Source organism: Ranitomeya variabilis, chromosome 2 (genome assembly GCF_051348905.1).
Source record: "Ranitomeya variabilis isolate aRanVar5 chromosome 2, aRanVar5.hap1, whole genome shotgun sequence".
NCBI lineage: Eukaryota > Metazoa > Chordata > Amphibia > Anura > Dendrobatidae > Ranitomeya > Ranitomeya variabilis.
Window position 1 is genome coordinate 662308099 of NC_135233.1, and position 12394 is coordinate 662320492.

Genomic DNA, 12394 nt, shown 5'->3' on the forward strand with positions numbered 1-12394 from the left:
CATACTGCAGGTGTGGCTAACCTTCATTCTCTCCCTCCTGACCACGCTAGGCCCAATGATGACATGGCACTAGCATAGGAGTTGCGAAGGAACGAGCAGGTGACCACTCGTTCTCTATCAATGCCGACGATAGTAGCATGTCATAATGTGTGACGTTGTACTCTATGCAGTGCTTTTCTCTATACCTTTGCTTCTGTGTCTAAAAGTGAACCATTCGGCATTCGCATTCCCTATTAGATTGGCATATCAGTATATTCTGTGTAAGGCACATTGACATCGGCCTGCCTCCGCATTCTGACCAACACTGAAGTTTTGTGATCGAAATCATAAAAACCAGCTCTGAACCAAACATGTGAATGAAAAACAAGGCAAACTACAATATTTCATGACAAACATTTGTACATTTATTGACATCTTTAACTGATGTAATGAAGAAACCAACAAATAGTTGAAAATAATGGCCTGTGAACTATTTACAATATGTGTGATCAAATTCAGTGTGGATGTATTCAGCCTCACCCTTACCCAAAAATTGTCTTTTTCATTGGCACATGTCTTCAGATTTTCCTTTCTCTTTTTTGTAGAGAAAAGCCTTGTTTGTTTCTGAATATTTTTGTTTGCTGGCTCCCTATTTTTCATCCTTACAGTTAAGTCATCTTTGCTATATTTTGATAATAGATTACCAATGTCTTTTTGAGCAGCTTTAATGGTGTCTGCGGACATCTCATTAACTCTAAACCAACTGGTCAGAACCTCAGAGCTACTAATCAAAGATTGCCTCTGTGAAGATGTACAATAATCAAGAGGCACGTTAAACTTTAAAATATCTGCCATTAACTTATCGGCTTCTGTGGTCTCTGCATAGGTGCTGGTAAGCGTTTCGGGGTCCTCTGTTAAACCCAGCCGCACAACTGCATGAATATGTTTGCAAATGTTTCCTTTTATTAAGTTATCCACACAAGTACAGGTGTACATGTGGACGCAGATCTGGCAAAGAGAACAGGTTAAAGGGCAGACATTTTTAAGGCTGCACTCTGTCACCTCTTCTTTGGTCACAACATAGCTATGTTTTAAATCTGAGGCCTGCACCTCAAAGACTGCGTTCTTTGAATGTACTACAATCATACTGTTGCTAATTGCCAAGCTCTCTATGTGTGAATTTAGCATTTGACTAAGTCGATGAGAAGGCGTCTTTTTTTGTTTTCGAATCAATCTTTCAAACATTTTGTTCCTTGTAAATTTCATTAGTGCCGACACACACTTATCCAGCCGTTTTATTTTTTTACCCTCCAAATACATGTGTTTAAACACTCTGTGAAAGGATTCGAGATACATGTTTGTATTTATTCTAAGGCCCTTCCTATAGCAATATGCCCAAGTTTCAGGTCGCTTAGCATAAACTGCACGAAAATATCTGGCAAACTCTTGGGTATCTTCATCTTCACCTAATTCTTTGAGAAAAAGCTGTAATTTTTGGAGGAAGGAAGTTTCATTACATTCTTTTTGCAATAAATGTAATACCTTGTATGCCATCACTCCTTTACTGTGACACTTTATTTTGGAATGGACATTGGATTGCCAGTTTCTGTCTACGTGCCAACTGCAAAGCAGGCGGTGCTTTACAGGACCCATCACTTCCTCCCAGGCATTGAGGAATGCGGGCTCATCATCACTCATAAATATGTTGCAGACATAATTTACTGGCATCGAATTAGCCATTTTAACTGCAAGGAAAAATCTTTTATATGCAATTGTATCCTTCCTGTTTGTGAAACAAAAAGCGATAGGGTATCCTGAAGCATACTCATCTACAGTTAATATTGTTAGTAACTGGAAATCATATCCATTCGTTCCTTGAGTGCCATCCACACAAATAATGTCACTTCCAAATTCTAAAAACATTTTCTTTTGATACGGTGTCATGATGACAAGTAAAAAATCTTCATCATTTAAATGTGGAGATCCCACCACCGTCTTATCTGACTCCTCCTGCCTTTTGTAGAAGACGACTGGGTGATAGTCCATGTTACCCTCTAAAAATGAATTCACCCAGAACTCAAGACTGATGGCATCATTTTGGTGGAGACGATCCTTTTTCAGATTGAACTCTGTAGTTATATTGCGCATGTCCATTTTAGTCTGAAGATGAATACGCTGGAAATGCTCACTATTAAGACAACTATCTCGAACTAAATCAAGGATGGTTGATAGCGGTCTTCCAGATTCCAAGAGTCCTATGAAAGATGAATATTTAACCAATGATCAGTTATACTTCAACTAATTCAATGTGACTTCAATAACAAACACTAATTTTTTAAAATGAGTAAATCGTTTTCATTTTTTATATTCAATGACCATTAAGTAGTAATCTACTTCTGCATGTATGACTACTTTCATGTAAAGCAACATGCCATCAAATGTATTTCAATTGGATATATATCTATCATGAGTTGCTAGCCAGCCGAGGCGCTCACTTGGAGAAGGCAGATGGCATGGGTCGTTTGGTTCCTACATGTGAAAGTGTGTTATGAAGGCTGTATAGCCAAAAACTTTAACACCGATGGGGAACATTGCTAGCTATGGGGGACACTGCTGTCTAAGTCTACGTTCACATTTGCGGTCTGCGCCGCAGCGTCGCCGCATGCGTCATGCGCCCCTATATTTAACATGGGGGCGCATGGACATGCGTCGCACTTGCGTTTTGCGCCGCATGCGTCACTGCGGCGCACGCGTCCGGGCGCAGAGGAGGCAGCAAGTTGCATTTTTGCTGCGTCCAAAATCAATCAAAAAAAGGACGCATGCGGCGCAAAACGCAGCGTTGTGCATGCGTTTTGCTGCGTTTTTGTTTGCATTGTGCGTTGCGGCGCCGACGCTGCGGCGCACAACGCAAATGTGAACGTAGCCTAATGGGGAGCACTGCTGGCTAAGGGGGGACCTGCTGCTGGCTAAAGAGGGGACCTGCTGGCTACAGGGAGGACTTGTCCGGGGGCTGCAGCTGGCTACATGGAGCAGCAGACAGACCCCCCAGGAGCCCAATTCCCACTCCCAACTTATACTCAAGTCAACAAGTTTTACCACTTTTTTGTGGTTAAATTTGGGGCCTCTACTTATACTCAAGTGTATGTATATGTATGTATATATATATATATATATATATATATATATATATATATATATATATATAACTAGACTGTGGCCCGATTCTAACGCATCGGGTATTCTAGAATATGGATGTCCCCGTAGTATATGGACAATGATGATTCCAGAATTCGCGGCAGACTGTGCCCGTCGCTGATTGGTCGAGGCAACCTTTATGACATCATCGTCGCCATGCTGTGCCTAGCGGCCTCGACCAATCAGAGACACGTGACGTCACATCCGTCGCCACTTAGGAGCCGCCGATACCATTCGGACGACGGGGGGGCTCCTGTCACTTTACCCCCCCACCGGAGAAACACATCTGAAGCGACCCCGCTGCTCCCTCCTCGTCCCCCACCCAGATCTGTCTGCCCCCACCCTCCCCCTGTGCTGCCCAGAGGCCCCCGCACCTCCGCCGGCCACGCTCCTCTGCCGCCGCCTCCTCCGGTGTGCAGCTCCTCCTGTGTCCAGGGTGAGCTGCTGGAGCTGCCACACACCGGCCTGGAGAGGTATTCTTTCTCTGAATAGGACCTGCCAAGATGTCACAATCACGTGACCGCCGGTTACACCATGTTAACAGGCTGTCACATGATTGTGACATCACGGCAGATCCTATTCAACAAAAGAAGACCTCTGAAGACACGGGAGACACCGACAGGACACCGGGAGACGGCGGGACCGTGCAGGAGCCTCCGGGACAGGTAAGAAGTCCGGAGGAGAGGGGGAGAGAGGAGACACCGGGGAGAAGAGAGAGGAGACACCGGGAATAGAGGAGACACCAGGGAGAAGAGAGAGGAGACACCGGGGAGAAGAGAGAGGAGACACCGGGGAGAAGAGAGGAGACACCGGGGAGACACCCCTCATCCTCCTGCCCGCACCTCTCCTCCTTCTCCTGCCCGCACCCCTCCTTCTCCTCCCGCCCGCACTGCTCCTTCTCCCGCCTGCACATCTCCTCCTCCTCCTGTCCGCACCCCTCCTCTTCCTTCCCACACCCCTCTTCCTCCCCACACCTCTCTTCCTCCCCACACCTCTTCTCCTCCTCCTGCCCGCACCCCTCCTCCTCCTGCCCGCACCCCTCCTTCTTCTGGCCGCACCCCTCCTCATCCTCCTGTCCGCACCCCTCATCCTCCTGCCCGCACCTCTCCTCCTTCCCGCACCTCTCCTCCTCCTTCTCGCACCTCTCCTCCTCCTCCTGCCCGCATCTCTCCTCCTCCTCCTGCCCGCACCCCTCCTCCTGCCTGCACCCCTCCTCCTGCCCACACCTCTCCTCCTCCTCCTGCCCGCACCCCTCCTCCTCCTGAGCCGCCGTTAACTCTGCTAACCACTGAGCCGCCGTAGCCTCTGCTAACCACTGAGCCACCATATACTGTCCTAACAAGTGAGTCACCATATACAGTGCTAACCACTGAGCCACCACATACAGTGCTAACCACTGAGACACCATAAACAGTGCTAACCACTGAGCCACCGTACACACCATATAAATCCCGAAACAACTGCTTCCTTTCTAGAGAAAGGACTCTACTATTCAGCGGCTATTTCTAGGGCACCTGTTCATCTCACCGCCCTCCCGATGCGATAGCATCGGGCCTTAATCTAGTATATATATATATATATATACCGTCGCAGCTACAGCCACAAAATTTTGCACAGTCACACGTCTGGACCCCGAGAGCGTCATAGGCTATATTGTGAGGTGAAATTTTAACCCCGCGCTTTCCAATTCACCAAACAATTTTGCCCCTATCTACATAATGGGGAAAAAGTGAAAGGAAAAGTGTTGGAGGCGTCGCAGCTACAGGCACCAAATTTTGCACAGTCACACGTCTGGACCCCGAGAGCATCAAAGCTATGTTGTGAGGTGAAATTTTAACCCCGCGCTTTCCAATTCACCAAACAATTTTGCCCCTATCTACATAATGGGGAAAAAATGAAAGGAAAAGTGTTGGAGGCAAATTAACAGCTGCCAGATGTGAACAAGGGGGACTTAAAGAATGAGAGCGATGGCGCCAAAGAGTATATACTGTACAGTTGCTAAGGTGGGGCCCCGACATGGGATAATCACCACACCACCACGGGGATATGAACACACAAAAATGCGCCACACACTACCACGTGCTCGAACACATATACCACCCTCAGCGCACATTTCACCACACATACACCAACCTCGCCACATAAAAGTTGAAACACAAAAGTCGCCGCTCAAAACTCGCCACGCGCAAAACTCTCCACATGCAAAACTCGCCACACGTGCAAAACTCACCTCATGGAAAACTCGCCACACGCAAAACTTGCACATGTGGAAAAATTGCCACATGCACAAAAGTTGCAACACATGCAAAAGTTGCCTCACACAAAACTTACACATACTCAAAAGGCACCACACATAAAACTCGCCACGCGCAAAACTCGCCATGCGCAAAACTTGCTGCACACAACTTGCTACACTAACCTGTCACATGCAACTCGACACACAAAAAGTTGCTACACGCATGTCGCCACACAAAACTCATCTCACAAAAGTCGCTACATGCATGTCGCCACACGCAACTCAACACACACAACTTGACACACGAAACTCGCCCTAAAATACACACACAAGTCTGGTATTATCCTTCAAAAATAAAAATCTGATTAATAAGCTGACAAACTACAAGAGCAACAAATGTACCATATAGGAATCCGGCAGCTGTCAGTCACATAACCAGTCTATTATGTGTATGTGTGAACTAATATATACTGCCAGGGGGTGGGCTTACTGTTGGCTGGGGATTTATCAGGCTGCCAATTTAGCTTACAAATACTGAGGTAAAAATACTGACCAAATAACGTGTGAACGAGGTCTAATACAGGAGGAGATGACATACAGATATATACTATATACAGGAGGAGATGACACACAGGTATATTCTATTTACAGGGGAGATGACACACAGGTATATACTATATGCAGGAGGAGATGACACACAGATATATACTATATACAGGAGAGATGACACACAGGTATATACTATATAGAGGAGGAGATGACATACAGGTACATACTACATACAGCAGATGACATAAAGGCATATACTATATACAGAAGGAGATGACACAGGTATATACTATATACAGGAGCAGATTACCTACAGGTATATAGTATATACAGGAGATGACATACAGGTATATGCTATGTGTTGTGAAATTGGATTTTGGGCTCCCCCGGTGGCCACTGGTGGAATTGAACTGGTGTGCATCATCCTCTCTGTTCACCTGTTTCCATCAGGATGTGGGAGTCGCTATTTAGCCTTGCTCCTCTGTCACTTCCATGCCGGTCAACATTGTAATCAGAAGCCTTTCTGTGCATGTTCCTGCTGCTAGACAACTCCCAGCTAAGTTGGACTTAGTCCTTGTTTGTTTTTGCATTTTGTTCCAGTTCACAGCTGTAGTTTCGTTTCTGTGTCTGGAAAGCTCTTGTGATCTGAAATTGCCACTCTGATGTTATGAGTTAATACTAGAGTCTTAAAGTAATTTCAGGATGGTATTTTGATAGGGTTTTCAGCTGACCATGAAAGTGCCCTTTCTGTCTTCCTGCTATCTAGTAAGCGGACCTCAATTTTGCTAAACCTATTTTCATACTACGTTTGTCATTTCATCTAAAATCACCGCCAATATTTGTGGGGGCCTCTGTCTGCCTTTCGGGGAAATTTCTCTAGAGGTGAGCCAGGACTATATTTTCCTCTGCCAGGATTAGTTAGTCCTCCGGCCGGCGCTGGGCGTCTAGGGATAAAACGCAGGCTACGCTACCCGGCTACTGTTAGTTGTGCGGCAGGTTTAGTTCATGGTCAGTTTAGTTTCCATCCTTCCAAGAGCTAGTTCGTATGTTTGCTGGGCTATGTTCTCTTGCCATTGAGAACCATAACAGCTATGTATAGGAGGAGATGACATACAGGTATATACTATATACAGGAGGAGATGACACACAGATATATGCTATATATAGGTGAGATGACACACGTATATACTATATACAGGAGGAGATTACATACAGGTATATACTATATATAGGAGGAGATGACATACAGGTATATACTATATACAGGGGAGATGACACAGCAGGTATATACTATATACAGGGGAGATGACATACAGGTATATACTATATACAGGAGATGACATACAGGTGTATACTATATATAAGGGAGATGACAAACATGTATATACTGAGGTGAAAATGAGAGGTGTGAGGTGAAAATGAAAAGGTGTGAGTGCAAAATGAGAGGAGTGAGGGAAAATAGTGGAGTGATTGGAAAATGACAGATGTGAGTTCGAAATGACAAGTGTTAGGGGGGAATGAGAGGAGTGAGGGGGAAAATAAGAGGAGTGAGAGGGAAAATGAGAGGTGTGAGGGAGAAAATGAGAGATGTGAGGGGGAAAATGAAAGATGTGATGGGGAAAATGAGAGGCGTGATGGGAAAATAAGAGAAGTGAGGTGCTATAACTAACCACAGATATTTACTATGCCCAGGCAACGCCGGGCTCTTCAGCTAGCTTAGATTTACAATCTCCATGCTTTTCTCATGGTCAACTTTATGTGGCCTGTTCAAGAGTTGGAACAGCCAAAAATCTGTTTGTCTTTGCACCTGAAGGAAAAACTAAGACTGTCGTTTATCAAAAGGCTCTCCTGAATAAGTAGTAGAAGAATACTTCACATTACTTGGCCAATTTAGTTAAATCTGTGTGGAATATCTCTGGTGTTGAAATATATGTTGTAAAATGCTTCTATTAGCTTAGTTTTTGCCTTTTAATAATTACATTTCTATCTATTTGTTTTGTGTTTTTTTTGTGCAGAATAAATTTTTGTTAACACATTCTATTTTGCTAACAGCAGTTATTACCCCGGGCGAAGCCTGGTAGTACAGCTAGCATATATATATATATATATATATATATATATATATATATATATATATATATATATATATATATATATATATACATACATACACACACACATACATATGCTGTATATGAATAGGGCCTGCACTTACCAGCAATTTCTGTGCGGTCGTCTCTAGATAGCGTTCGATGTCCCAAAGACATGCTGTGGCCTACATGTCGCTTATAAAATGTAACTCTCACATTTTCAGCTCCTTCTGTCACAATGATAAAAGATGGACACCTTGCTTCTATCTTACATGACCCTTGTGATTTTAACTTCTTCTTTCGATCTGTTCCAACTCTGGACCTGTATGAACCATCTCTATTGCAGCTGAAATATATCAAGTATATAAATCTTTTTTGTGTATAAAGCACAATATATAATACATGAGGAATATGTGAGAAAACAAAAACAGTTGATAACTAATTTTAAATAAATTATGTCTTCAATATTGATTTAAATACCTACATAGAGCAACACATTTTGTACTGTAAGTCCATGATGGAGTGATAATCCAAAAAGCATTGAGAAACATTTGCAATATTGGTTTGTACAAATTGCTTTGTATGCAAAATGCTGCAAACAGATGTTAATCTGATTGCAGCGTTGTACATCCGGGTCGGCTGCCTGGCCACCAGAAATGCTGGTTTCCAAGCAGTGGGGCCGCAGTCCATAGGAGATTCACTCTGACTACAGCGCTGCCAGGGGCTGATGCCTCTTCCGTCTGTGGCGCCCTGTGCCAGGAGCCCACAAACCACTTAGTTCGCCAAGGGGAAGCTCCACACTGAATGTCCACACTACACACAACCTCCAGACCAGTAGGGGGAGCTCCACTGGTTACTGCAGACCAGATCCCCTATAAATACGGGTCTTGGAGGATAGAGCACCAGAGCGTACAGATGCTAGGAGAGCTGCAGAAGCAGAGTGTAGCTGAGACTGGTGACTACAGAAAAGCCAGGCATAGTAGCAGTGGGAGAGCCAGAGCCAGAGTGTGGGCCAGAAGAGTGAGGTCCGAGGCAGAGGCGAGAACCAGCAGCACTGGGACAGAGAGATAGAGACTTGCCGGTCTCAACCCAGAGAAGCACTGGATATTGGAATCCGAAGTCTGTAGCTGCCTAGAGTAGACTACAGAGAATCCACAGACCCCGAGGAGGTTTAGCCTCCCGGTAAACACCTGCAGCACCAGTCGACGAAGGGGTTAGAAGCTGAAGAGCCCGTGGATGTACACCGCAGATTCCCAGCTTTAGAGCAGAAGAGAACCCTTCAGTGCAGCAGAGACGGGTGGGAGCTAGAGAAAAGGACAGCACAGGACGGTGTAGTCACACACACGAACCGATCCAGACACTCAGAAAGAAACTAAGGAGGCCTATATCTCACCAGTGTGGAGTCTACCGGAGGTGCACCCTTCTTCCCGGACGGTACCTGCTACATCATCACCAGTAAAGGTACAGAACTGAGACTCAGTGTGTGTGTCCGTCTTTATTGCGAGCTCCCAGCCAGTCCATCCCTTGAGCCCCGGGGACTGTACCCTACCTGTAGGGAGTAAACCAAACAGCTGCAGCCCATCGCCCCGGAGGTCCCTAGCAGCGCCGGTATGAGTTATCGGACATGTACAGGTAGCGTCACGAAGACAATCAACTCCCCTGTAAATACCCCTTACTGACTGCACCGCCAGGGCCACGGAGTCAGGCCGGTGGCCATGACATCCCCCAGCAATAGAGAGGCCTGACACCCGAGTATCCCCGCTGCCCTGGGACGGGTCACTTCTATGTTCTTGAGCGTTGTCTAGCATTGCTAGAGAACGAGTGGTCACCTGCTTCATGCCACAAAGTGCGCTGTGAGCCAACTGTCTGGTGTTGCTAGGCTGCACTAAAGAGGATGAGCAGGAAGAGGCATCAGGAGACAGGCCAGGTGTGGGAGGTATCAGGATGGCAAGTATGACTCGGTCCCCCCTGGTAGCAGAGGGGATCCTCAGGAATCCCGTTCTGACTAGGGCATCCATCTGAATATATGTACAATTTGCTTTTTGAAACTGTAGTGAATGGACAGTGTACGAAGTGCTTTCCATAGACAGCCATTGTACTGAAATGCCTATCAAAACAATACTACTTTGAAAACAGTTGACACTTTCTTTCTAGCTACAACTAGTGTTGACAAGAAATTGCTAGCAATATCATTTTGAAACTCAGTTTTTAACGTGTTGTGCATGTCCCTAAACTTTAACATGGGATCAATTGCAAAGCGATATTTCACTGCAAACACACTTTGAAAAATTGCTTTTACAAATGCTTGGGTGGCCTTATGCAGCAAATATTGAAGTGGAATTTAGTTTTTCAAAGTTAACACCTCCACCAACTCCATGTACAAATCACAACAAATGTCGCTGTTCTTGCAGCAGGTTTTTCAAATGCACAATTGCTGGCAGATTTGGAATTTAAACACATCAGCAAATTAATCGTCTCATGTACTTACTGGAACAGCGTTCTCTTTTTTCCATTAGCGAGCAGTTTTGATCCAGAGTGTTTCACATATAGTGATCGGTTTTCATTTTCTTCTGTCTTCTTCCATGCTTTAAAATCTAAAGTGAAATAAATATTATAAATACCCTGAGTAGTATGACATTTACAGTGTTTATATGATACTGGAAGCAAATATTAAGCTATGAGCAATACGGTTTTAATACCTATACAGTTTGTCACCCCTTGCCACAACCCAACCGATGTATTCATGCATTTTGCAAGGTGAATAGTCAGACTATTAAAAAAGTCTGAATGAGCAACTGCTACAAATAATGTATTGTTTGGAGTAAAGGCCACATCACACACAGCAGGATCGCTACAATCTTGCTGTAAAAAGTGACGTCACAACAAGATCCATAGCGATGTATGACGGGTATTAGCAACAGCGAGCCCCATAGCGGGACCCTGCTCGCTACTGCTTTGGGACAGCACCCCGGGTCACAGAGAGAACTGGACGTCACATCCTGGAGCTCCCCGCATCTGCTGCCGGTGATGCGGCAGCTGCGGGACCGCCTGGACCGGTAACTAGAATCACCGGCCCGGGCGGAGGCATGGCCAGAACCGCAGCGATCTTGCTGCGGTGCTTGATATGTTAATGCATTAACATAGTAAATACAGCCATTAGAAAACGGCCCTCCAGCGATCTGAGCCAACCGGGGGTCGGCTCGTTATCACTGGAGGGTCATTTAGTGTGACGGTACCCTATTTGGTTACAAACATGTTTATAATAGGTGTGATTGAGCACTGTAGTGCACGGCTAGAACACTGTCACACAGGACAGTTTGAAGTAAATAATTTTTGTTACTTGATATTTGACAAAATAACGCAAGCATAGCCATTGGCAACAAAATATGAACATGTACATACAGATTATATACTCAATAGATCTAGAAAGTCCATATAGATATAGCAGTCTTACCTTCCATACAGGCAAAAGCTAGTTCTTCTTTTTCCATTGGCATGCCATGTTTCTCTTCCATATGACCTGCAAGATCCTCGTAACATTGGACTCTGCTGTCACACATGGGGCACGCCAAAGGCCCCCCTAAACCCACTTCCATATCATGAACATTCCTCATGTGTACATTCAAACTACACTTTTGAGTAAAAGTCTTGGCACAAACTGTGCATGTTGGTTTGTTTTCAGCCATTTCTTCTCACAAGGATGTCACAATCTGTACCAGAACACCACCTAAGTTGCATGAAAAAAAAAAAATAATCGAGTCAATATAAGAGGGAGGGGTGCTGATCACTTATTAAATTAACGATGGGAGTATAAGGTCACATGTGCCGAATTTTGCTACCTCAAACCCGCTGTGATTCCGCTACCATTTTAAGGCGCATTAGTGTTGTTTATTCTGCCTCCAAAATGCCACCATTACGGAAGATGGTTGCAGGGGGGTCCCAGCAGGTGGTGTCGATAGCTATCAACCTAGGGAACTGTGGCCACTCATTGGCTGCAGGAGTGGTGTTTGGTCCTATTGGGATGAATGGTAGAGCGAAGCCACATGGCGAAGATCATTCTCCAGGCCCTGTGTCAGAATCGTAAGGAGTTTCAATACTTAACCCCTTCAGCCCCGAGACTATTTTGACCGAAATTCCCGAGCCATTTTTTGCAATTCTGACCAGTGTCACTTTATGAGGTTATAACTCTGGAACGCTTCAACCGATCCTAGCGGTTCTGAGATTGTTTTTTTCGAGACATATTGTGCTTCATATCAGTATTAAATTTAGGTCGATAATTTTTGCGTTTATTTGTTAACCCCTTCCCGACCTTTGACGCCACATAGGCGTCATGAAAGTCGGTGCC

The 12394-nt window shown here is 45.0% G+C and overlaps 1 protein-coding gene across 1 annotated transcript; it reads right to left on the reverse strand.

The window, feature by feature from the left end:
* Window positions 1-324: 324 nt before the first annotated feature.
* LOC143803915 (uncharacterized) lies at window positions 325-12394 on the reverse strand. The gene is made up of 4 exons (XM_077281673.1): window positions 11504-12394; window positions 10538-10643; window positions 8175-8395; window positions 325-2234 (listed from the first exon to the last, which is right to left on the reverse strand). The coding sequence occupies exons 1-4, from the start codon at window positions 11733-11735 to the stop codon at window positions 325-327; spliced, it is 2469 nt and encodes an 822-aa protein (XP_077137788.1). The 5' UTR covers window positions 11736-12394.

What these genes read in the sequence shown, in the direction of transcription:
- LOC143803915 (XM_077281673.1), bottom strand. Translation starts at nt 11,735, where the DNA reads ATGGCTGAAAACAAACCAACATGCACAGTTTGTGCCAAGACTTTTACT. An exon ending in AGCTTTTGCCTGTATGGAAG is followed by an intron (nt 10,644 to 11,503) that starts GTAAGACTGCTA and finishes ATTTCACTTTAG; the next exon opens with ATTTTAAAGCATGGAAGAAG. An exon ending in AAAAAGAGAACGCTGTTCCA is followed by an intron (nt 8,396 to 10,537) that starts GTAAGTACATGA and finishes GATATATTTCAG; the next exon opens with CTGCAATAGAGATGGTTCAT.